At 35.3% G+C, this 24,537-nt stretch overlaps 1 protein-coding gene across 9 annotated transcripts in view; it reads left to right on the forward strand.

Moving 5' to 3' along the window:
• The window catches only part of gw (trinucleotide repeat containing adaptor protein gawky), a 59,831-nt gene that overhangs the window by 17,441 nt on the left and 17,853 nt on the right, over positions 1–24,537 (forward strand). For 3 of the 9 annotated variants that reach the window (XR_014181390.1, XR_014181389.1, XM_081995787.1), the window contains exons 2-14: positions 7,957–8,551; positions 9,984–10,132; positions 12,579–12,893; positions 15,412–15,666; positions 15,725–15,943; positions 18,349–18,555; positions 19,152–19,489; positions 20,135–20,409; positions 20,472–20,673; positions 20,802–20,996; positions 21,060–21,197; positions 22,127–22,426; positions 22,508–22,710. Coding sequence is in view for 7 of the 9 variants with exons in the window: in XM_081995787.1 (XP_081851913.1) it covers positions 7,998–8,551; positions 9,984–10,132; positions 12,579–12,893; positions 15,412–15,666; positions 15,725–15,943; positions 18,349–18,555; positions 19,152–19,489; positions 20,135–20,409; positions 20,472–20,673; positions 20,802–20,996; positions 21,060–21,197; positions 22,127–22,426; positions 22,508–22,710 (3,350 nt within the window). In the remaining 2 variants the exon portion in view is untranslated. Of the gene's footprint in view, positions 1–1,187; positions 1,871–6,119; positions 6,226–7,956; positions 8,552–9,983; positions 10,133–12,578; positions 12,894–15,411; positions 15,667–15,724; positions 15,944–18,348; positions 18,556–19,151; positions 19,490–20,134; positions 20,410–20,471; positions 20,674–20,801; positions 20,997–21,059; positions 21,198–22,126; positions 22,427–22,507; positions 22,711–24,537 lie in introns of those variants that run through there. The other 6 variants (XM_081995788.1, XM_081995789.1, XM_081995792.1 and 3 more) reach the window with 6 other exon arrangements.

A 24,537-nucleotide genomic window follows, 5' to 3' on the forward strand; every position in this document is an offset into this window, starting at 1 on the left:
AACTAATGATGCGCCGTAAGTTCGATTCTTTTGGTTATTTACCATATTCCCTACTAAACGAAGTGATCGTTTTTTTCTCACTATATCTACTGCATATTAGCCATTTCAAAATAGCTCGTTCATATAGGTTACCGGTTCTACCGCGGTTCAGATCTATGAACCAAAACGAAAGGATCATTTGATAGTGCCAAACTTCTTCTTCTACTTCTTGGAGATCTGTCAATCTGTTAATTTTAAACCATCTTTTTCTGGGAGGTAGATTGCCAATTATCTTTCCATTTTTGGGCCGTTTCGTGTTATTTTTGGAAGTCTGTTCTCGTCTAAAGGCGGCTTTAGACTCAAGCCGCGAACACCCGAGAATCTGTAGGTATAGTTTTCGCAATCTTTCACAGAGTGTTAGCGGATTGTTTCTCGCTTCGAGTCTGTAACTTTGTCCGCTTTAAAAGATTTTGCACGTCAGTCACCCGTAAAAGGGTGAACTCTGCGACTGTGGAGACGATATTCTAGTCAGTGAACGTTCAAGATCTATCACGGAGTGACTTTGCGGCGTGAGTCTGGAACCGCCTTTACATGGTTGTACCACTGTCTCTTACGTTGTCTTCCCTATCTCACAATATGTTGTATTTCGCATTGTTCTCTGATATTTGTGTTTCTTACATTGTCTCTTCTTGTGTTTGACATTGTCTCTTCTTGTTTTCCCCACTATTGTTCTCAGTGTTTTCATTTCTACCACCCTTAGCATGTGTTTCGTCTTGTTGATCTCTTCGCGAACTTCGGTACCATACGTCATGATAGGTCTGATACAGGTCTTGTGGATTCTAAGTTTGTTATCTTTGTGCATGTACGGGTTTGACCAGACTATATCTGCCAAGCCAAACTGATATTCTTTTACCTTCTGCTCTCTAAATACATGCAGATAGAGACACTGATGGTCGTTGAAAATATATCTTGATGGCCTTTGGAACTGGTTGCCGATATGTACCTTGCTCAAGCTGTCTCTTTCTGCATAAGACAACTTGATATATTAAATAGGGAACAACTAGTTTAAAAATTCGTACCGAATTCAGGTACCTCAGACAAGTCTCTAATCTTTCTGCCATCAATCCCATCTCTAGTTTTGTTAATAAGGGTTTAGCGTTGAATAACACTACTATTATTGTCATTACACTCTATTTATTTAATTTACCGTTCGGTCTGTTTAAACATTTCAACTAGTTGATATCGAAACTTTTATCCAAACCTTTATGATAAGAGTGCGTTGCATAATTAAAGAGTAGCTTCAGTGTGTTCCTCGCTAGGAGTCGCTGCCAGAAATCAATTGTGACCAATTAGACGGCGGTGTAATTTATCGACCAATGGCAAGCCGGTATTTCGCGGATGCCCTCGAGCTTTCCCAAGAAATCGGCCAGGTGATGGGTGCAATTGAAAAAAGAATAAACGGGGTGAGGAAACGGCAACGTTGCCTGTCGGTAAATGCTCAAAACTGGTTTCCGTCGCACACTTTCCAAACGCGTAAAGTGCCGATGGCAGCCGATAGGACGGTCGAACGCAAACTCGGTGTACACTAGAGACACTGAGAGCAGAGAGAGAATCGCTGCCACGTAATTGCGGATCAATAAACAACAAATCTGTGGTGCCCGCAAATTCAAGTATTTTAACGCCAAATTTGATAATATTGTGATATTTAGTATTCTCATTCGGTTTAGTGTGATAAATACATTAACTTTGCATTAGTTTAGCCCTGTACTGTGTTATTAATGGAAAGTGCGCATTGGATAATATGACTTGTGTGTTCGCGAGCCAGCCTTTCATGTCCCCCTCTTCTGGCAGAAGGTTTGCTAGCTGATCCCGTTGGCGTCCGATTCTGTCTGTAAGTTTGTATTTAATTTTTTTTATTGTTTTCACGTTTTGTTTGGGTCTCATTTCACTCCCTTGTTCATGTTGCAACACTGTATTAACACCCTCCAACAAAGGAAGAAGGCTAACCTTCAGAACCTGCTCTTTTCCCAACCAGTCTATTGTTGATTAGATAAAAGTACATGTTCAATTCAAGTGTCTTGTTACAATAACTGAATAGTCTATTAGTGGAAATCTTCTATGCTTCACTGCCTTTGCTTAGATGTAGGAGTTTTTGCGCTGTGCAGTGCTTCTATATTTTTTTGATCTAGTAGCAGTGGCACTAATTTCTGTTTAAGAAGACCAAACTCTTCTTCTTCAAGTGTCTTGTCCTCTTCGAACGTTGGCAATCATCAACACTATCTGCACCTTATCCACTGCCTTTCTAAACAGACTCGCCGAGTGGTCTTACCACAAGACCAAACTCACTCAATCAAAAAGTGTTTGATGTTGCCATATTTCCTTTATGCCATTATTACAAAAAACGCCACTCCATATGCTGCAAATCTGTAAGGCAAAACACACATGCTCCTTACTCATCCAACCAATCACAACTCCTTATAGAATTATAGAAAAACAAACACACATAAATTCCTTGCCATATGCACCATTTTCCGGTAATAAATAGCGGATTTCGGTGAAAAATTACTAAACCCACATTTTGATCTTCTTGTTGCTATGAAGCATTTCTTTATTATTTCATTTCTATTATTAACTTTTGTCGAATGCCGGCCCAGAGATGCGTGGGTGTTGTAGACGCAGTTTTTATACTTTATGATTGAGATAACTGACAATGTTATGGATGTTGTTTGTTCATAAATTTAGTGTGTTTTGTTCTGCTTCAATACATCGTGTTGGGCTTGTTGCTAAATTAAAGTTGCGCAAACATTAAACGAGTGAAGAAATCTTTTGTTATATGAGTTGCATTAGTTCAGGCATTGTGTCTTTCAAAGGAATTAGCATGGAAAAGTTGTACATCGTTTAGTTGAGTATATTCACTTTGCGTTTTTACTGAATGTACAAACATAATACTTAATCTGAGCGACCACAATTACCTAAATCAGTAATACTTTGTTCCTGGTTCCTGGATATGTGCCACTGCCAAAAATTACTTTTATTCTTTACTGATTCCATTTTGCAAGTTTTCTCCACCAAATCTTGTCTACAAAGTAACTGCTTGGCTAGATGTCAAAATAATAATGTCTAGTCATACTTATCATAATAAAAAGTTAGGCTTCATTAATATTTAACACTTTTACGTTTATAGCTTGGATGTTATGCCAGTGATGAGCAACTCAAATAAAATTTTCGAATATACAGGCTGTTTTAGAATATGTATCACAATCTTAAGGGTCATGTAGGAAAAGCGAAAAATAGCACAAAATGTTCTATAGACAAACGTCCACAGAGATGTAGTTTTCAAGATACAGGGTGTTTTACTATGAACTACAGAGTTGCCGTTAATATAAGGCGCTACAGATTGACATACATTGAGGTCAAAGTGACGTTTCTGACTTGGACCGGGTTCTAAAGTTGACCCACTGTTGTACAACTGGGACTTATAAATGGATTGTGTGTCTTTAACTATGTCCAACTTTGGTCTTTGTCAAATTGATATTTTTCTTCATCTTTAAATTTCTACCACGAAAACACAGGATAACTTTTTTCTCTATGAAAAAGAAGTTACCTACCAAGTGTCAGTTGGAATTAGGTAGGTACACTAAATACTATAGAAATGACTTGGTAAAAAAGTTGACTACATAGATACATAGATGGTTCACGGACACGGAACACCTTGCAGAAAATCTGTTCAAAACAGTGTTATAATGCGTTTTTTACTAGAAATATTTGAAATTCCTACGGTTTCCGTCTGTTGAGACCTTGACGCTTGCTCTTAAAGGATGTGACTTTACATGATGATTTTAAGACTTTGCTTTGATATATCGGCTTTTTGGATAATCGATTCTGTTATGCATGGAGAACAGTGCAGTTTGCAATTTTTACTTAGAAAAATTATACCTGTCCACTTTTTTAACTATTTTCTTGGAACCCAAATCTGCGGATTTACGCACATTTCAAAAACGACAAAGGACACAAAGAACGACTTTCTTTGAGCTCTATTCAGGATTATGATCAGAAATCATCGAAAATCAATGAAGATTTCAAGACTCTGAAAGTCGCTGTTTGGCTCTGCTAGATTCAGGTAGTACAAAGTACTCTACCAAAAGTAGCTTTCTCACAGGCAGTTTGTTGACACAAAGGATGAGAGTTATCAATACAGTTCAGAATGTGACAGATACCGTTCTTTGTTAACTGATCTGTAACACTTCTTTCCTGCTTTTGAAGGTTGGAAAGGTTTTTTGATTTTGGAAGAACAAAATTTAATTTCTATTTTGAATAAATTTTGCACGATTTGATTGCCTGACTCGATTTCCTTTTTGGTATAATAGTTACATTACAAACAATTATAGCAAGTTTTTTTGTCGATTTCTGACTGATATCGATCATTTTTTTTTCCTGATTTTGCCACAGATTTAAAATGTAGTCAAAACCATTTGTCAAGGTCGGTTTAATTTTTTTATGAAACCTACATTCTAACTACTACACAACCATTGTTCTGTTCATATAAAGGGTTTAAAAAATATACAAATTAGCCTGTTCCGGTTTTATTACTAGACTCGGCATTTCGAACGCGACCCAAAACAAATCCGTTCATCTCTATAGATAAAAGTGACTTGCATATTTCTCTGACACAGTTTTCGAATAAGGTAATGAGGGTCTGCGAACATGATTTAATATGGGAGCATCACTAAGTTTGGCATGCTAGACGTTACGTTATTTTTTAAATGTAAATCGCGATTGTAAAACCAGTTTTAGGGGTTTATTTTCGAAATAACCTAATATAGTTAATTCAGTTGATATAATGAGAGTAAGAAATAGAACTGCAAACCTTCAGTTTGAACATTGGGACCTGTTTCTGATTGTTTTTTGAACTTAAAATAGCATTTCAAGAACCTTGAATAAAAGGGTTATTTGTGACAACAAAAGAGGTTTTGATTGTTCCAAAACCACCAAATCCAAAGTTTGTTCCAAAGCTTCAAAAAAGTGTTGATCAGTTACACTAGGCTACTTAGGTATCCCATTGAAACCTCACAGAATTACAGTTTAAATTTTCTTTTACAGGAAATATGTGTTAACTTAATCAAACATTCTTCAAAAATGGTTTAAATCCTTGTCTCATACAGATTTCCAAGCTGGTACATCCTGTAACAGTAAATTTCTTCTTTCTTTCTTGGAAGTGAACACCCTGTGTATCTAAAGTGGTTGCCCCTGCCCCTTTATACAATTTGTGTTAAACACATCCAATCAATTTTCTTTTTTGTTATTCTTATCTACTTTCACATTTTAACTATAACTACTACTTGTCCAACTCAATTGATCGTACAATACCTCAACTTAAAAAATAATTTAGTAACTCAATAAAGTTTTTATGTCAACGATACTACAATACATTGTATTGCATTTATTAGAAATTTATAACTTAAAGCGTAATTGAAATTAATCCTGTTATATCAATATTGTTTATCATTTATGTAAGGCAAGGTTTGTTGTTATGCAAGAGTTTCTATATCCGAGATTCACACTTTGAAGTGTTTACTGAATTTGGATTCTGAATTGATCAATATGAAGCTATTTTTATCGTTAGCTGAAGCGTTTCCGTGGCAAATTTACTATTCTTATAATAGTCACGCATATACCGTCAAACACCAGACTGTTAGTCTTAAAATTTTATGATATCAGGATTTTTATTGATATGATGTAATCCATTGTTCAATTTTCATTTATACATATAATAGAGATACGTTATTTGTGGTTGGTCATTCCAAGCCTGAACCACAATCTCTGTTGTTTTTCATAGGATTTCAAAATTGAACCCATTTTCAGACTTTCCTTTTTGTTTAGTACGTTTTAATAATGTAGAGTTGGCAATAGTCATGCAGGCAAGTTCTTCTACACTCTTCTATGTTTCAGCTTGTTGCATCTTATTGATACTTAATCAGCCATAAGTGTACTACTCATATTACCTCTAAAAGTGGTCTATATCCATTGACATTGTCGTATACTTACTGGCAAATAAGGACGTCAATAGTAAATTGGTATTTCCCTGAATTTATCGTTTTTGTGATAGTGATCTTAGTCCTAGAATATAAAGTAGAGAGTTACATTCATTAGAGGTTTGGTTCGGTGTAGTTGGTTACTTTTTGTTAAAACTTTTAGTTGATGTTCATGTTTAGGATAATGTTTTTGGTGATAAACAGTTTATTTATTGTAAGTTTATTTATTATGTATTTTATTTTTTTTACCTTTTGATGGTTTTTTATTACGACTCATACATATAAAAATACTCATAAAACTTTGCACTTTGTGGTAATTAAGGCAGCCATGTTTACTGTAATCTTATCAGCGGTTTGATAACATTGAAATTCTGGTTGCTATATGGATTTTTGTGATTTCTAAACAAATTGAGAAACAAAAGTCGATGAACAAGATCCTCTTTATATTTTGCCATGGCTAGTTCCTTCATAATTCCTATTTTACACCCACAAGTTCAATTCACTTGAGTTTTGTGACTTACTATAGGTATGACTACCTCTAGTTAGGCGTTTTTTGGGTATTATCCATATAATAAAGTAAAAATTCTTTTATCACTAAACGGTAAGGGCGACGAATAGTTCGGACATTTAGAATGTTTTCAGTCATACTTTAAAAGTAACGTTGTCGTTTGGCATCTTGGAAATTTTCAAGTGAATGTGATAAACAACAATAAAATCACTAAAAAATTGGTGTTTGTTGAAATCTATAGTAGTAAATAACAACGCAATAATAAGGGAAATCCGATGTATTGAGTTCTTTGGTGGTCATAATTAAATTAATGTTTGTAATTCATGAAATGCATTTTTTTAGTTGATTTTTGAAGGAACTGATTTATTCAAGACAAGGTCTACACAATTTATAATCAAAATACTTACATAGTCCAGTCAATAACCATCATTAAGGACGAAGACTTAAGGCTTTAAATAAGTATTAAAATATCTGACAGACATTATAAATGCTGCAGATTCTGTGTGTTCATTGAGGTGAATATGAGACAGCCTCAATTGATTATACAAAATCATTTTCGGTTTTATTTTTTTTGAGTGAAGGAAGATCTCTCTGGAAAATATACTTTTAAAGAGAGATATGTTTGTTTGTTTTGACGACATTTTTTAAAACTCATTGAGAATTTTTATTTTAGAAATCTTATTTGATTATTGATGGTCGTTTTTAAGTTATCAATATAAGACAGACCATTTAGATCTGGTACAGCCCGCTTCTGTGGTCACCTTTTTGCAGCATCATATTTTATTGAAGAGATTGGTAACACAAGTTCCTAAATACCATATTTTTCTACTTTCCATATTCTCAGGTCTAAAGGTAATAAGTCTGTAAAATAAACACACAATTGACTTCTCAGCAATTCTAATTTCTTCAAATTTATTTCATATGTATCGACAATTTCTACATATGTATCGAGACATCATTTAACAATTTTAGTCGAAAATGTTATAGAACTATCGCAGATTTTTACGTAATTTGATTAGAATCTCTGTTGTAAATAGTTTTTCCATGCACTGACTTGCATATAAAAAAACTGATCAAACTTTGAGGTAATAAAAGCAACCGCATTTATTGTAATCTTATCAACGCTTTGATAACAAGGCCATTAAATGAAATATCATGTTGTTATAAGGATTTTCCTGGTTGCTAAGCAAATCGCAAATAAAGCAGTCTAACCAACTTCTATCATCTAATTATATTTTGGTTGTACTTATACTGATAGGCCAATGTAATCGATTAATATGTATCCACCTACTTACCGCAGCGTTTCCTGTAATTTTGTTTTGAGTGTATTCACGGTATAATAACTGTATTTCAGGTTTATCAAATTACCTGTGCGTATGCATATTATGATTAATGATGAAACAATGGCGATTGCGTTAAATAGAGTGTTTGTTACAGATCTCTCTGGCTGGCCAGACTGACATGGAGCACTAGTGACGATGCGCGCCCCCACCCCCTCCGAGCCGAAGTCTAATATAATATTTCCTACCTATCAAGTGCCTCAAGAGTCAGCCATGCGGGGCAGCGCACCCCAACCAGTACAAGACGAAAATGCTTGGGTGTCTCGGGGGGGTCGAGCCGACCCCCCGAGTTGTCCCTCAGGCGTAACGCCCCGTTCCGGGGAGTTCGCCGCCTCATCTGTGATATTTGGCTCTGGTCGGGGCCCCGAGGCCTCAGCCCTTAATCTTAAGCTGCAATCTGTGACCGATAACTGTCTTCTGAACTCTGTTACCGTACCAAAAATACAACGTAATGACCGTTACACGGTCGCCCACAATAATTTAACTAATAATAAAGTAGATAGCGATAAGGTAGTTGATAATCTAAGTAAGTTTGGTGCTTTGCCCCTTGGACGAGACATTCCCAACCAAAAGTCTGATGACCTCGAAGTACTCGACGCTTTGAAGGAGTTAACGTTAACTACAACCCTTCATAGCGACAACAACGACAAGGATGAAGAAGCGACTGATCTTGACAATTTCTTGTGCCACAAGTAAGTATATGCTCACTTGTTTGTTGACTGTAGAAAGTATATTATGTTACACTGGGTATCAATATTGCGTAAACACACTCTAAAATTTCCATAATGCCATAATCAAGATAATATGGCTTGGCATATAAATAAAACGAAGGTCGAGTATATTTTTCACATAGTTATTCGAAAATGTCTGGAAGTCTACAAGTGTAACTATGTGAATGTACCTAAGAATAGGATGCTTAAATTTATACAGTTATGTTTCTTTTCTTCCATATTGCCAACGTTCTTTTATTTAGTTTATTTGGAATACACCAAAAATATTTTTGCATATTGATGAAGCTAACAATGTTAGTCAGTTGTAAGGTTAGGACCTAGAGTAAAATTACCTTGGAAAATAAGCCATTTTTTTGACCTTTATTGGGTCTTTATCAATGTTGACAAGAACAGTGAACATAAGGTAAACTAGAGATACCTTCATAAAACATAATAACACAAAAAACTAGTGTACATTGTATGGAGCTGCAGTACAAACAAAATGTAACTCTAGACTAGAAGATTGAAAACCAAACTGCTTTAAATCAGTAAATACCAGTTAGATTCAATGTAAACCCACGCACAAAGACAAGAAACTTGAAGTAAAAAAAAAAAGTTATTTCGAAAAATCGATTTTTTAATTGGCAATCCTTAAATCCCTTTGTTTTACTTATTTCTATAGAACAAACAAAAAATTGTAGGTGTGAGGTCATTGAAACAGATTTGATATTTGCCAACGTTGTTTCTGATCAATTTGGTCACGTTTGTTTTAACGCTCAACTGTCTCAACTCACGGTGACGTAATTTGACAGTCTGTCAGAATATAGTTTTGTTTAACTAAGTAATCGTGACGTCAAATTCGTTCGGCATGCTCCACGAACCGTCAAAACGAATGCGGCCTTTGTGAGTGCAAAAGAGACAAATCATAAAATAGGATGATGTGATTCCAATATGCATCAACGTAATGGTGTGGTATACATGGTATTTTCCTCTATTGGTTAAACAGGGATTATTTTGAAACTAATATAAGACTCTTGGCTTCACTGTATGGAAGATTGACGTTACTACGCCGCAAATTAACGTTTCTTTTCAACGTTTTTTGATTGGGACGTTTAGTGCAAAACCATACTGTTTCAAAGGTATTTGATAGAGCAGATAGTAATTAAAGGGCATTCTGCACTATAATTTTGATACGGCGGTTTTGTGAATGATTATACTTAAAAAAAACTGCGTGGTAGTAAGCATGAGTGACTTCAATTAAGCAGTACCATTGTACTCGTATAAATAGGATATGACTAAGTTTAAGTAGTTTTTTCTGAATATACAACTCGATTTAAATTAGGTTAGTAAGAAAGTTCGATATTATGTTGACTGAATTATCTGAAAATTTAAATTCTGGTTCTTCTTTTCTCAGGCAAACTAAATTGCGCACAATCCACGACGACGACAACCTGCAAACGTTTGCCGCACCATTGAGGCTGAGAGGAGGAGGTGAAAGTTCCCTAAGTACTGGCACGTCCGGTTGGGGTTCTCCTCCTTCTCAACAAGGAAACAACAGTAACGGTAAGTTTTGGATTTTACAAGTCGTCAAACATAATTAAAAAATTATAATTTGAACGTTCCAAAATTGGAATTGAAACTCATTTTGGGTTGTAATCGATGAATGATAGACGATTTTCCACCAAATTGGCTGTTTGAATGTTGAAAAACCGCGTCTTGCCAATCAATAATGTGCAAAGTATTTTCTGTCGTAGATTTGAATCAAAACGTGATATAACTGGCACGCGAAATCATTATCTTAATTTAAAATAATTAACTTTTAAGCTTCTTTTTGATTACTTATCATGGGATGTGCTAGATGACGTGAAGTATGACTTACAGGGTTGCATTGACTTCTGATTTCTTTTTATTATCCTAATTTTGAGGAGCATAATATGACTACTAATATAACTAAAATTTTAAGTTTTATTTGGGTTTTTTTTATCAATGTTTGAGGTTTTTCCAATATTTACTGTAATTTTTAAGGTTACGCTTTAGGGTCTGTATCACCATGTCCAAGAGTCACATGATTGTAAGAGTGTACAGGGTGAGTTTTTTACCACGAGTGATAGCAGTCCTAGCTTTATTTAAACTTTCAGTTTAAATAAGATAAAAATAATTTGCTTTGTTTGTACAGGGTAGCCAAATAATAAAAAGCTTAGAAAAATTAAAAATGAATCTTTATATTATTTTTTAAGCCATCGATATTTCAATTCAACTTTAAATACCTGATGAATGATAATTTTATTCAGTATTAAGCTAGAATGCTAAGCAAATGAGTAAACATGTACTATTTTTGTATATGCAAATGTTTTGCCATTAATTAATGCTTTGCATAAATTGTTTACTGTCCTCTTTGTTAGGTATTTGTCCGTTCGCAGTTTTTAAGCTTCCACTCATTGCAACGTTTGTCTTTACCGGTATATTTAACTTTTCTAAAAAGATCATTAATTCTGTCTTGTGTTTATATTGTTATAAGCTGAAAGTGTTTTTATCTTTATAGTCCAAATCTACTTTTTTCCCCTTTTATTATCCACCTTATTAACTGGCGTATTTCCGCCCCCTTGTTTACATTATATGAATCTTTAAGGTGAATTGATGTGTGGAGAAAAAAGCTCTAACCCTGCAGAAAACTCTTTTTTTACTTTTTCTTTGGGTAGATTTTTTTAATGGTGCTTACTATGCCTTATAGTTTTCCAATTATTAACAGCCAAAACATCAATAAACTTGTTTATTCACAAATTAGGTTAATTGACAGTAAGTTCAATAATATCGGTTCAAAACAAACTATAAAGCAAGATAAATCAAACCCAAACAAAACATTCACATGGCTACAAAGTTAAGTAAAAGCTAAGCAGTATTTCTTTAAAAACCTCTTAGCAATAGAAACACAATAATTATGCAAACAAGGAGATGATGAAGCTAACACTGTGGTTAATTATGTAACAAATCAATATGGAGGGTAAAAATAAATTGGGGCGGAGGCTTAAAAAAACAGTGTAGGGCAGCAGTCAAATAAAAATGATAAGAAGGTATAAATGAAAATAAAACAGGTAGTTAAAGGACCAGAGTTAACTTTTATTGCAAAAAACAAACGTCTTCTTCACAGACAAACTTAGTTAATCTTGTTGTCTACAGTTTCAGTTGGATTTAACACTGAAATGATAAAAAACCGTTCTGATTTTGCTTCTTTAAATTATCAATCACAAGTGAAACAGGTGCTCCACATTTTCTTGCTTTATCTCTTGTAAAGATAGAGTGCATACCAGTGTAAATACCTTATGGCATCAAAGAAAAAAGGGCAAAGGAAGCCTGAAAAGCGAAAGTAAATAAAGAAAAATCTATAAATTTATCATCATCATCAAAGGTATCATGTGTAGTATTATCCAAGTAGATCCCCTTTTAGCCTTTTTCTAAGAAAATTATCTCTTACATAAAGATTAAATTAAACAATAATTATTACAATGAAAGAAATTTAAGTTTGAATTGATTATAGTTAACTTATGTATCCTTAATGCCTTTTGATTTCTACGGTTTAGAACTTTTTTAGTATAATGCTGTGTAATTGACCGAACGACTGTGACGTCATTCATTTATTACATTTTCTCATGGCAAATTTAGACTCATGTTGTGCAGTAGGCTTATTAGAAACATCTTGAATGCAATGTTGGGACATATTTGCTTTTGAAATGCAATGCCAGTAAATAGTACGATTTATTTGTGCTTTTTATTATTAGAAGTTAATTTTTCATTTATCTGTGGGATCGGCTAGATTTTATTACACTTATGTTGGTAAAGTTCTATAAGAAGTGACACTTGACAGCTTGAATTTCTTTCCGGTTCATTGATATCTTGTTAGTACTGTCGGAACCTGCTTGAACTGAAAGTATACACAAAAATCGCTGTGTTTTGTTTGGTGGAAAACCGTTTTAATGAAACAGAGTTTAGGCAATTTAGTGATAATTTCCAGCTAACAAAACTAACGCAGGCGGCCAGCAACCGCCTACGTCGCAATCGAACAACAGTGCGTGGGGCCAGCCGGGTTCCAAGCCTCCAGCCAGCAATAACGGACCGCCGCCTACCTCAACGGCCGCCTCCACCAACAACACTCCACCGAACAACGCTCCGAGCAGTACCTCCAACACAACCAAACAGCAACTGGAACAACTCAACAATATGCGCGAAGCTATATTTAGCACGGACGGTTGGGGTGGACACGTTAATCAGGACACTTTGTGGGATATCCCCGTTAGTCCGGAACCGGCAATGAAAATGGAAGGCGGTGGTAAGTTTTTTAAATTTAATTTTCAATTAAAGACATTGCTGCGTTTGTTAAGGGTTCACAAGAAGAGATATCCAGTCCAGACATAAGTTATTGCGAACTTACAATATTACTGAGTTTATTTAGAGGATGTTTTTAGTTCTTTGAAGGCCAAACTGAACCTCAAGAACTAACATTGACATCTAAAGAATACCATTGAAATATTTAAGAAAAACTAACACTTCAGAATTTTTTACTGGGCGTATGAAACTGGTTTCTAATTTACATTATATGATTTCTTGAATTTACGCGATGATTAAATTACTCTGAGCGTTAAAAAAGGAATGTAGCTGAGAAATATTAATGCTATATATAGCACGACCTCCTGCGGATTTAGACCAAACAAAGTAAAAGTAGCATTCCCTTTTTATAGACTTCTAAGCATCTCTTATAACAGGCAAGTGATTTATCACGTGCTATCGTTAATATCTGGCTGTAAATTCGGGGAAACTCACCGTACAAACGGCAGGTATATTGGTGAGAAAGTTTTAAGTGAAAGTTTAACTTTGTAGAAATCAGGTATGAGTTTATTATTAGAGCAGCTGTGGGTTTTCTATTAGTAACTGAGAAAATCTTGATTACTTCTACATTTATTCATGCTCATTTTTGCTCAATTCTTTTTATCAAAAAATGTAGAACAGTTTTGTTGTAATAAACAATAATACTCAATAATTAATAGATTAGATAAAGATAAAGTTTCGGTTATTGGTTGGTAACTGATACTAGTCCTTTTTTTGTCGTAACAACAAAAAATCGTTGGATCTAATGAACCTCCAGTGCCGGATCTCGCCTTGAAACGCCTCTTAGTTGGTTAGGTTTAAATTGAACGGATTTAACGTGCTTATTTATTCAGATTAGGTAAACTTCCACTAAAATCGCCACGTTATGGATTGGATTTACGTTTAGCTTTGATTGATCGGTCGTAAACGTGATCAAAATTGAAAGAGTGCATTCGATTAAAAGACGATCATTTAGTTTAGGTGATAAACGAGGTCGTGTTGGTTGATATTTGATAATATTGTCTCCTTAAGGCCATATTCGGCGATAATTAAGTCTTACAAGTGTAAACATAAAAATTTTAGAATAATAAATTCTGGAAGAACCACCGTAATTTTTTGAAGAAAATATACTTGGGTAAAGTGAAAAGAACAAATAAAATGTCCCAAATAGTAATAATACTGAAAAAGTTTTATTTGTTTATTAAGAATACATCATCATACTGAATATGCTGCTGCACTAGGTGCTTAGATAAAAAACGGACATCACAGGCTCAAAGCTATTGAAACTAAATTAAATGCTACTTTGAGCTGTAGCACTGTTTAAAGAAATATTACGTAATCGTAAGACAGAATTATTTGACTAGCTGAAGAGAAAAAGTATATAAGCTTACTGGAGATGTTGCGTTTTGTCGTTTATATTAACAAAGACAGCACTAGTAAGACCAAATAAACCATATGATGTTGATGTGTCAACTTTACTAGCTGCTAATTTTATGTTCTACATAAAACGTATAATACTGTTGGCTTTTGAAATCATGATATATATTTTAACAAATTTCAAATAACCTGTAGTAGATCCCTACTTTTTGAAATAAAACAATAAAAGCTTCAAAAGTGATATAATTGAAAATTAAACCAGATATTAAAGCCTGGCTTAGCAAGTAGAGCCGACAAAATTGGTGACCAGTTGAGTTACAATATTTGCTTACAGTGCATAACAAATGGTTCCTTTGAAGCTGTCTTAACACATAAGCTTGGCTTATGTGCATATGAAGAATATGGCTATTAGTGCAACAACTAAAAAACTTGAAATTCGTAGTTTTGATCTAGTCTGTCGTGTATGGTTGCTAAGATATCTTTTTGCTTCCTTACAAATTTGTTGCACTAAAGCGACGATCTAAAATAGTGAAAAACGTACAGATTTCAAGAATCTCAATCATCATCAATTAAAACCGAATTGATATAAAATTGTCTAACGTTGATCGTCGTAAGCATAGTCAATGTCAACAAATTTAAAAATTAATATTGTAAAATTGTATTTTTTTAAGCTCACCACCAAAAACAACAGATCAGGTTTATGAGAATGTGTATGAAATTCACGCGCCTTATTAACACCTACTTTGAGGCTTATTTGATCTAATGTAGCAAAAGTCATGAATGTTGTGATCACGTTACACAGTATTAAATCACCGTTATTAACAACAGTTAATATTGTCATTTAAATATCACAGTATGGCTACTAAGTTAATGTATATGTAATTACATTAACGTGCACTAAAAACGTTTCTACGCACCTTTCTCGCACTAAAAGTGTTCTTAAATGCATTGAAAGTTAATTGGCAGAAAATATTGTCATCTGTATGTCTCTATTGTGGACTAAACTCCATTGTCAGAATTGAATATGTGGTTGTTATTTTTTAACGTCTTACATTGTCAAACAACCTATTTTACGATTTGAATACTTTATTCTATTATTTTTTAAGGATCCGGTCCACCACCATGGAAACCTGCAGTAAATAACGGAACTGAGTTATGGGAGGCCAATCTGAGAAATGGCGGTCAACCGCCGCCGCAACCGCAACAAAAAACCCCATGGGGCCACACCCCTTCGACCAACATTGGCGGTACTTGGGGTGAGGACGACGATGCCGCCGACAGCTCGAATGTGTGGACCGGAGTTCCCAATAATCAGCAACAATGGGGAAACAACACTTCCAACACGATGTGGGGAGGTAAAGGTGTTGTTGGTTTGGGGGTGAAGAATTTTAAGTAAGTGACACATGGCTGAATTTGCAGGAGCAGCTGGCGGTAACGCTTCAGGTTGGGGCGACCCTAGGGCTGCTGTCGATCCGAGAGCTGCAGTTTCAGCTGCTGCTGTAGCAATGGATGGTGGTATGAGGCTACAGCCTGATATTCGCGGAGCCGCAGCTGCAGCTGGTCTTGATCATAGACAGCTTGATCCTCGGGAACAGATGCGACAAATGACTGGTGGTGATATGCGCGGTGATCCTAGAGGTGAGTTATATCGGTTTTTCCAGACATTACTGAGATAAAAATCTCTGTTTTTATACATTCCAATTGTATACAATTTATAGACATTTTGGTTGTAACTTGAGGATTATCCTAATTATTTTTGAATCTACCAACGCGAACTCACAATACCTATTTTTTAACTTTCCCATCCGGTTCTTACTGTCCTGTGTTTTCGGGTGTGGAATGCGTATTTTTAATAAACGAACTTCTATAAATAAAACTGTGACGAGATATTTTTGTCCTGGTGCCAAATAAGTTAATTTCAGCTGGGGATATACAATGTCATTATGAAATGAAGTTTTGACTATCAGTAAAAAATCTTCATGTTTATCAGATATCAGTAGAGTAGAATTTCCATTATTTTTGTTCGAAAGTTATTTTTAAATAGGGTAACCAGAAAAAACTAAGTGAAACATGGTTGTCTGGTTTGTTAACGTTAAGTATTCGTTATTTTTTTTTGGCGATGTCTAGGTCAAATCCAATTAGTCATCGCGATGCTAATGCTATTACTAATTAGCGGTGAAAATTGTTTAATTTATTGCTAGGTGCATTTCTATTTACAGCCGGAGCCTTTCAAGTTCGAGGAATGAAGCATTACATTTCAATTGTTTTTTTAATTACTAATGGTTCGATAAGATTACGATATTTTGAATGAAATCGATAATGATTTGGTACATGGCTGATGTTGCCATGAGTTTCACAATTGTTTGCTGTATTGATGAATTTTAGAAGTTTTAAGGCTGCAAGTAATATTCAGAAGACTATATCTAGTCAGGTTTTAAATTGGGAGATGAGTTTAAATTAAGTGGTTTCTAATGCTATTTTCATGTAAATGAATTGCTGTGAGTCACTTCCACATGAAAACTCGCATCAGTAGGTGTCATTTCAGCGAAATTCGAATATTTTAAAGCATTCCTCGCATTAGAAATATGTGTTGAGAATAAATTTAAATACAAAATTCAGTGGTTTATTAAGAACAGGTTTTTTAAATGAGAGCTAAGTATGACATAAATGCTGAAGTAGTCGTTGACTTAGTCTAGAGATCTGCTTAATACTACATGGTGATACATAAAGTTTGGGAAATTAATTCAAATAAGCCAAATGTTGATAGTTTCTAATAATTTAAAATTTGCACTTATCGATTTTTATTTTTTGTTGCATATCTTTTTTTAAATTAAATGTCATTTTTAGAAGCGTTAAACCAATTACGACCCGCTAATTTTGTAATGAAAAAATACTTCCATTTTATTTTTGGACTCTAGGCCGAATTTTGATTGTATTTGATGCTGTATGACTTTAAACAAATTCATTACAATTACCAACAATATAATTTTTTTAACTGAAAAACTAAAAGTTGTACCAAAAAGTTGCTTTTCAGCTTTTCTGCTCTAAACTGAATGAGGAATTTATAACTAAAATATCTTTTTTACTGTAAAACGTGCTTTATCGTGGACAGTTGACACCTACAAAGTATTATGCATACAGTGTGTCCCAAATTGCTGCTACATGTATTGGGATCTTGGTAACCATAAGAGCTACAGAGTCGGTTAAATGGGGAAAGTTTTAGAGAATTTTATGTAAAACTTATTTAACTAAGTACTTTAACAAAGCCAAAAAGAGTTTTGAAACTAAGTCATTATTAAGGCACTTTTTTACGTAGAACACGATGACGTAATTAGAAAAAATGTATAGTCATTGGTTTCTGAGATATGGATGATAACTTTGTAAATTCTTATGGCCGCCTTCAAGATGGCGGCAAGTGTATGAGAGTGTTGCCTCTGACGTTTTCCCAATTTTCCGGAAAACGGAGAATGATAATTTAATTTGGAAACCGGAAATAAGTTTCACATAAAATTCTCTAAAACTTTCCCCATTTAACCAAGTCTGTAGCTCTTATGGTTACCAAGATCCTAATACATGTGGAACCAATTTGGGACACACTGTATATCTGCAGCCGTTTTGAAAAAGTAAATAAATATAATTTTTTTTTATTGAAACTTTAACACTCTATTTGTGTAACAAACATTTGTGAGTTTAATTCGTTAGTTTAGAGACTTTAATCATGTATTCCCTTTGTTTTTGTTGTCTTCTTTTGACATTGTTTCACACCCTTTGTAAACATTTTTAGTACCTAGTTTGTACTGAACTGAACAAAAATAAATATATCTATGTCTGACTAATTTCCTACATGGAAATATCACAATACATAAACAAATCTCGGTTTTGTTTTTAATGTATTTACATGATGGTGGTTTTTTCTGACAATCTAGACCGTACTCTTTATAGTTTCCAGATGTAATACAGATATTCTATAAAGCAGTTTTAGTTGAAATTACTTAAGATTAGCGGGTAAAATTACTTAAAACTGACAGCGGTTATTGTTCTAGGCATTACCGGAAGACTGAATGGCGCTAGTGCCGAATTCTGGGGTCAAGGTGGTCCTCATGCCGGTCCTGGTGGAATGCATCATCCTAGTAAAATGCCTGTGGGTCCCGGCAACACCGCCGGATGGGAAGAACCTTCTCCGCCTGCTGCCAGACGTAACATGTCTAATTATGATGATGGAACCGCTTTATGGGGAACGCCCCAGCAAGGTACTTGAATTGGTTACTTTTCTTTTTTCAACCCTAATCTGCTTAGTAATTTGGCCTTGTTTTAATTTCGTTTTTTGTGTTTCATGTTTGTAAAAATTACTGTTTTTATGTTAACAAAACAATCTTATTGTGAGCGTTTTGGGAAGCAAAATATTTTGTTTACAGCTTTACAGTGTGAAAATTGACAAATTTTTATTTGACTAGGGATTTTACACGTTTCTGAATCTTTATTTGACCTATTTTTTTATTGTGTGCCATTTATTACATTTGGTCTGTTCTAAAGCTTTATATGAGAAACTTTGCTTTAGATTTTGTGACCTGTTGTTAACCCAAACATAGAAATGGTTCTATTCAAAATCCTGAGAGAGAGTTTTTACAATTTTCCAAGTTGGATGCCTTCAAAATGTCGCCAATAAATATTTTGTTTGTTTTACTTTTAATATTCGCAGCTTGCAGTCTAACTAACCCTTACGGCTTCATTAGTTAATTGTTGGCGTAACCAGCGGACAAGAGCTCCTCGCTTTTGGTTTTTCTAACGGTCACAACAAATCAAATTTCGACCAAATAGATACTTACGCGCATTGCTTATTTAATAGGGATTCATTGGAAAGATATTCCTACAGGAGCTGGTGGTATGGGCGTAGCCAGGGCCGGACCGCCCGGCATGGCACCCGGACGTAAGCCGGAAGGTGTATGGAGCGCTGGCGGACGCAACGGTTGGGACGAAGTGGGCGGTGGTCCAGGAGGCGCCGGTTGGGGTGAAGAGCCCGGAACAGCGCCGTGGGCCACTAAACAAAAAGGTCCCGGCGGTGGACTGTGGGATACGGCTAGTGAACTCGATTGGGGCCACAAGCCGCCACAGAAACCCCAGCTTACTAAAGAACAAGTATGGAATTCGAAACAGTTTAGAATGCTGGTAGACTTGGGTTATAAGGTGAGTGTCTTCAATAACAACTTTTTTTTTTTTGGTCAGTGCCGTGAGTGGCAATACTGTCTGTATATTGAGAGAGGAAAACTCTTGAGTTCTGTTACATCAGTAAAGGGTTTGCATCAAACTTATTTTTTAAATCGTTCAAAAATCGAAATTGCTGATGTTGCTCTTTACCAAGTAAAAATGAGACAAAAATCTCCGTATTTAAAAATGTTATAGATTTTTGGGGTAAATCAAATCACAAATTAAGTCTGATACTGATTCCCAGATATCAGAAGTCTTACAAGACTTAGATTACACTTAGAAATTGTTTAAAATGGGCAGTAGCCTCTAAATGCCTGTATTGTTGAAAATGTTCTAAAAATTGTCAAAGGACTCTACTACTAGTGTCCTAAACCTTAGAAAAATTGTTTATAATGGCCATGCGCGCCTCTAAATATTATCGAAAACTTCCTTACACCTACAAACTATAAAGATGGGTCCTTCCTTATGTTAAAAATTTGCTACTTGTATTATCTGAAAAACTTTTCTTTGTTTAATGGCACCTTAACTAAGGTTTACTTAGTTAAGGTGCCATTAAACACTTACTCACATTATTGATTTGTTGTTAGATCCAATGATTATCTTATTTTTTTCTTCGCTGTACAGAAGGACGACGTTGAAAATGCCTTAAGAATGCGCGAAATGAACGTGGACGAAGCTCAAGAGTTCCTCAGTACGACCCGGGGGCGCGGCAACGACTCCTGGGGCGGACGTCACGAAGAACACTTCGATCATAGTCAGTTCGGACCCGGGCCTCAACGAGGCGGCTATCCGGGTATTGGAGGGCCTACCGGAAACCCACTGGCGACCGGCGGATTTCCTCCTGGAGCGGGTCCCGGTTTGCTTAACAACATGGGCGGAGCCGCTAGTCAAGGCAACAGGTTGGACAATTTTCCTAGTCTAATAACGTCAGTCGAATACGGAGTTTGTATACGCGTTTCAGTTCACTGATCAACAACATTGCTCCGGCCGTGGTTCAAAAAATGTTAAGCCAACAAGGAAGCGCAGGAGGAGTTGGCGGTCAAGGCTTTGTTGGTCCTTCTGGAGGACGTCCGATGCAACCTCAAGGGCCTTCAACTCAGCAGCTACGCATGCTCGTCCAACAAATCCAAATGGCTGTTCAAGCGGGTTATCTTAACCACCAGGTACTTAATCTTGTTTGTATTACATGTACAACGATGACCAAAAAGAAGAAAATTACTTCTGTGGTTTATTACATCATTTGCGTAAAATTGACTCCCTTAAACGCTGACGTTTTGTTTGGATTTTTCAGATCTTAAACCAACCTCTTGCCCCTCAAACGCTTCTCTTACTTAATCAACTACTTCAACAAATCAAAAATCTGCAACAATTAAACAGTCAGCACCAAATTGCGGCGCAATCTTCAAAGGGTAATCTCAACAACCCAGCGTTTATGCAGTATTCCGTTTTGATCACAAAGACAAAGCAACAAATCATGAATATTCAGGTAAGTTTTGTGGCTGACTTTGTCCACCATTTGTGGTAACTAACTATATTTCTTACATTGCAGAATCAAATTCAAGCTCAGCAAGCTCATTACGTGAAGCAGCAACAACAGGGCATTGGCTACGATTTTAAAGCCAATCCTATGCACGACTCGATCAATGCTTTGCAAGGCAATTTTGCTGATTTGGGTTTGAAGGAAGTGGTAAGTGTTTCTAATTTGTAACAATACAAATATGTAGAATAGTACCCGGTGAGCCATTAAGAAAAAAACATCGTCTATATCTAGAAAACCGTTTATTGTAAAGTTTTCAAAAAAAGAACAGATGAAATGTAAATATTTTATTATGCTAGCGTGTTTCCAAACACATTTTTTATTTGGTTTGATTGGTTAGACACAAAGGAAGCATTCGTTTTCAAGCTCCATAGAGCGAGCAGATCATTTTTGACGTCACAATGACGTAATTTGATAGTTGGTCAAATTATGGTTTTGTCAAATTACGTCATTGTGACGTCAAAAACGGTCGTATTATCTTGACCCCAGAAATCGACCATTAAATTTTTTAATATATCTTAAAAAATATAGCAGATGCAGAAACAGTGGAGACAATATTGCGCATTTCTGTGGACAGCAATATGCCCTTTGATTACCTGAATAATTTTGAAGATATCCTATAAAAATTAAAATAGCAAAAAAATGGACTTTTTCCCGCATGTAACGTACCCTGTATCTCCTATAGTATTAGAGATCCCTACGCTTCCAGTAGAAATTGAGACAGCCTGTACATGATAGGTGTCTTGTTGACTACTAATGCAAACGATTGTAGAGTAAAAACGTCCGAAATAAGTTCAAAGACTGTCATTCTTTCCCAATATTTTCAATCACCAATTTGAATATTGTCATATTGTCAATAATTTTTTTTTTCTAATAATTGGTTTTCAAATGTTTACCATAAATTTATCTTAATTTCGTTCTTATTCATTTCGTACTCGTAAAGGATTTCTCAAACACAGTAATAATCTATCTTCTAATATCTTTGAAATCTCTCAGAATGCGGTAAGATTTTTGTATCTCACTAGGTACGCATTTGAATCATCACCTTATTGTATTTAAAAAAAAGTATTTGGTATCAGAATCAGCAACAATCAAGACTAACCCAATGGATAAACAAAGACAAAGACGAAAACAGCGAGTTCAGCAGAGCTCCCGGTTCCTCATCCAAGCCAGTAGCTACCTCACCTAACATGGGACCGTTGGGACTAAGCCAGTCCGATGGACCCTGGTCAACCGGCCGTTCCGCTGACACCGGAGGTTGGCCTGACTCGAGCGGAGCCGATTCCACGAACGACGTGAAAGAAGCACAGTGGGCACCGGCGCCCCAACCTTCCCTGACTGATTTAGTACCTGAATTTGAGCCTGGCAAACCGTGGAAGGTAATGAACCGTTCCGACGATCCGGAATCAGTACTGGGCGAGCGTACGTTTAAAAGTGTCGTTTATCTGATCGGTTTCTAGGGTAATCAGATCAAGTCGATCGAAGACGACCCAAGTATCACGCCCGGTTCCGTTGTGCGTTCTCCCTTGTCGATCGCCGCGATCAAGGAAAACGAATTATTTGGCATTAACGCTAGTAAAAGTCCACCGGCCACCGACACTATGCAATCGCTCAGTTCGTCCACATGGTCGTTCAATCCACCCACCACCAGTGCTTTCACTAGGTATGTAACTATTTTTATATCATTCGCTTTGAAAACGTTAAGGACTGGTTGAACAAAAATTTATCTCAATTATGACTATTCTCTTGTACATTATCAATAAAAGCTTAGTTTAGAAATAACGGGTGTTCAATAATTGTTATGGTCGTAGTTGGCTATGGTTCTCTCGTTCTAGCATGAACGTAGGGCCGTTGATAAGTTCGTATACAGGGTAATTCAAATTCGACCCTCACCATTGGGATCTCAGAAACCATAAGAGATACGAGAAAGTTTAATTGGGGCAAAGTTGCGCAATTTAAAGCTCAACCAAATGCTGTTTTAAAATTTTTGATTTTCCGAGTACTTCCGAAGATATCCGAAAAAAACTGAAAATTTGATTTTTTGTTTTTATTTATTTCTAACCTTATTTGAAGAGATATCCGAAAACTAAAAGCATTTTTTCATTGCCACTTTTTCCTAGCTATTCGATGATGGATACAAATTTGCCACACGACGTTTCGTTTTCTGTCAGTCATCATCAACTTTCTTTTTTCTTATGGGCGCCATATTGGATTTTTAGCCCACCAAATAGTACGTTTTAATCTGATTTTAGTGATGTATAATAACTTATGATTTGCTTCATAAATAACAAAATAATTCAATAAAAACTATTTTTACTTTAGTTATTGGCTTTGAGTTAATGGGCCGTTTTAAAAAATGTCATTATTTGACAGTACTTGTCAAACACGATAATTCGGATGATCATTAGAGCGTCAATCATAGTTAAAAATGTATCTAGAAAAGAAACCCCCGCAGAAAATGTTATTATTATACAAGCATTGCTGAACTATTTAGGTTAATCAGAAAAAGAGATTTGTTAGCATTATCTCTAACTTAAAAGGCTTATTTATGTTTCCAAAAGAAAGATCATCATTTTAAGAACTTCATTTTTTGCCAAATTTCAATTTTGTATAATGTTAAGTGCAAGTTTATAGTTATTTATACAGTAAGTGACAAACCATTTTTTATTCATTCATATTTATTCGAGTGAATAAACTTGTTTAAGTCACGTGTCTTATACAGTATTTTATTAAATTTCGACTTCTTATATTAAAAAAAAAACTAAAATTACAGTTCTATTAAATTTGCACCGCGCCCCGTAGATGTAACATTGATGTTTGTTTGTTTACATCTGTAAATAGGCGAATGTCATTCAGAGTGATTTAATAGTACTTACTTTGCAGCAAGTGACAAACCATTTTTTATTCACGAAAAGAACAACTAGGTCCACAAGCGTAGCGAGTGGCCTAAGCTCTTCGAGTGAATAAACCGGTTTAAGTCAAGTCACGTGTACACCTTTGTGACTAAGTATGTTCAGGCCAATTGCGTGTGACAAGTACTACCAAGTAATCTTCATAAAACGTCTCATTAACTCAAAGCTAACTAAGGTAAAAATCTCTAAAAGCTCTAATGATCATCCGAATTATCGTGTTTGACAAGTACTGTCAAATAATGACATTTTATAAAACGGCCCATTAACTCAAAGCCAATAACTAAAGTAAAAATAGTTTTTATTGAATTATTTTGTTATTTATGAAGCAAATCATAAATTATTATACATCACTAAAATCAGAATAAAACGTACTATTTGGTGGGCTAAAAATCCAATATGGCGCCCATAAGAAAAAAGAAAGTTGATGATGGCTGCCAAAAAACGAAACGTCGTGTGGCAAATTTGAATCCATCATCGAATAGCTGAGAAAAAGTGGCAATGAAAAGGTGCTTTTAGTTTTGGAATATCTCTTCAAATAAGATTAGAAATAAATAAAAACAAAAAATCAAATTTTCAGT

Source organism: Ips typographus, linkage group LG1 (genome assembly GCF_016097725.1).
Source record: "Ips typographus isolate SLU linkage group LG1, UJ_Ityp_2.0, whole genome shotgun sequence".
Classification (NCBI taxonomy): domain Eukaryota; kingdom Metazoa; phylum Arthropoda; class Insecta; order Coleoptera; family Curculionidae; genus Ips; species Ips typographus.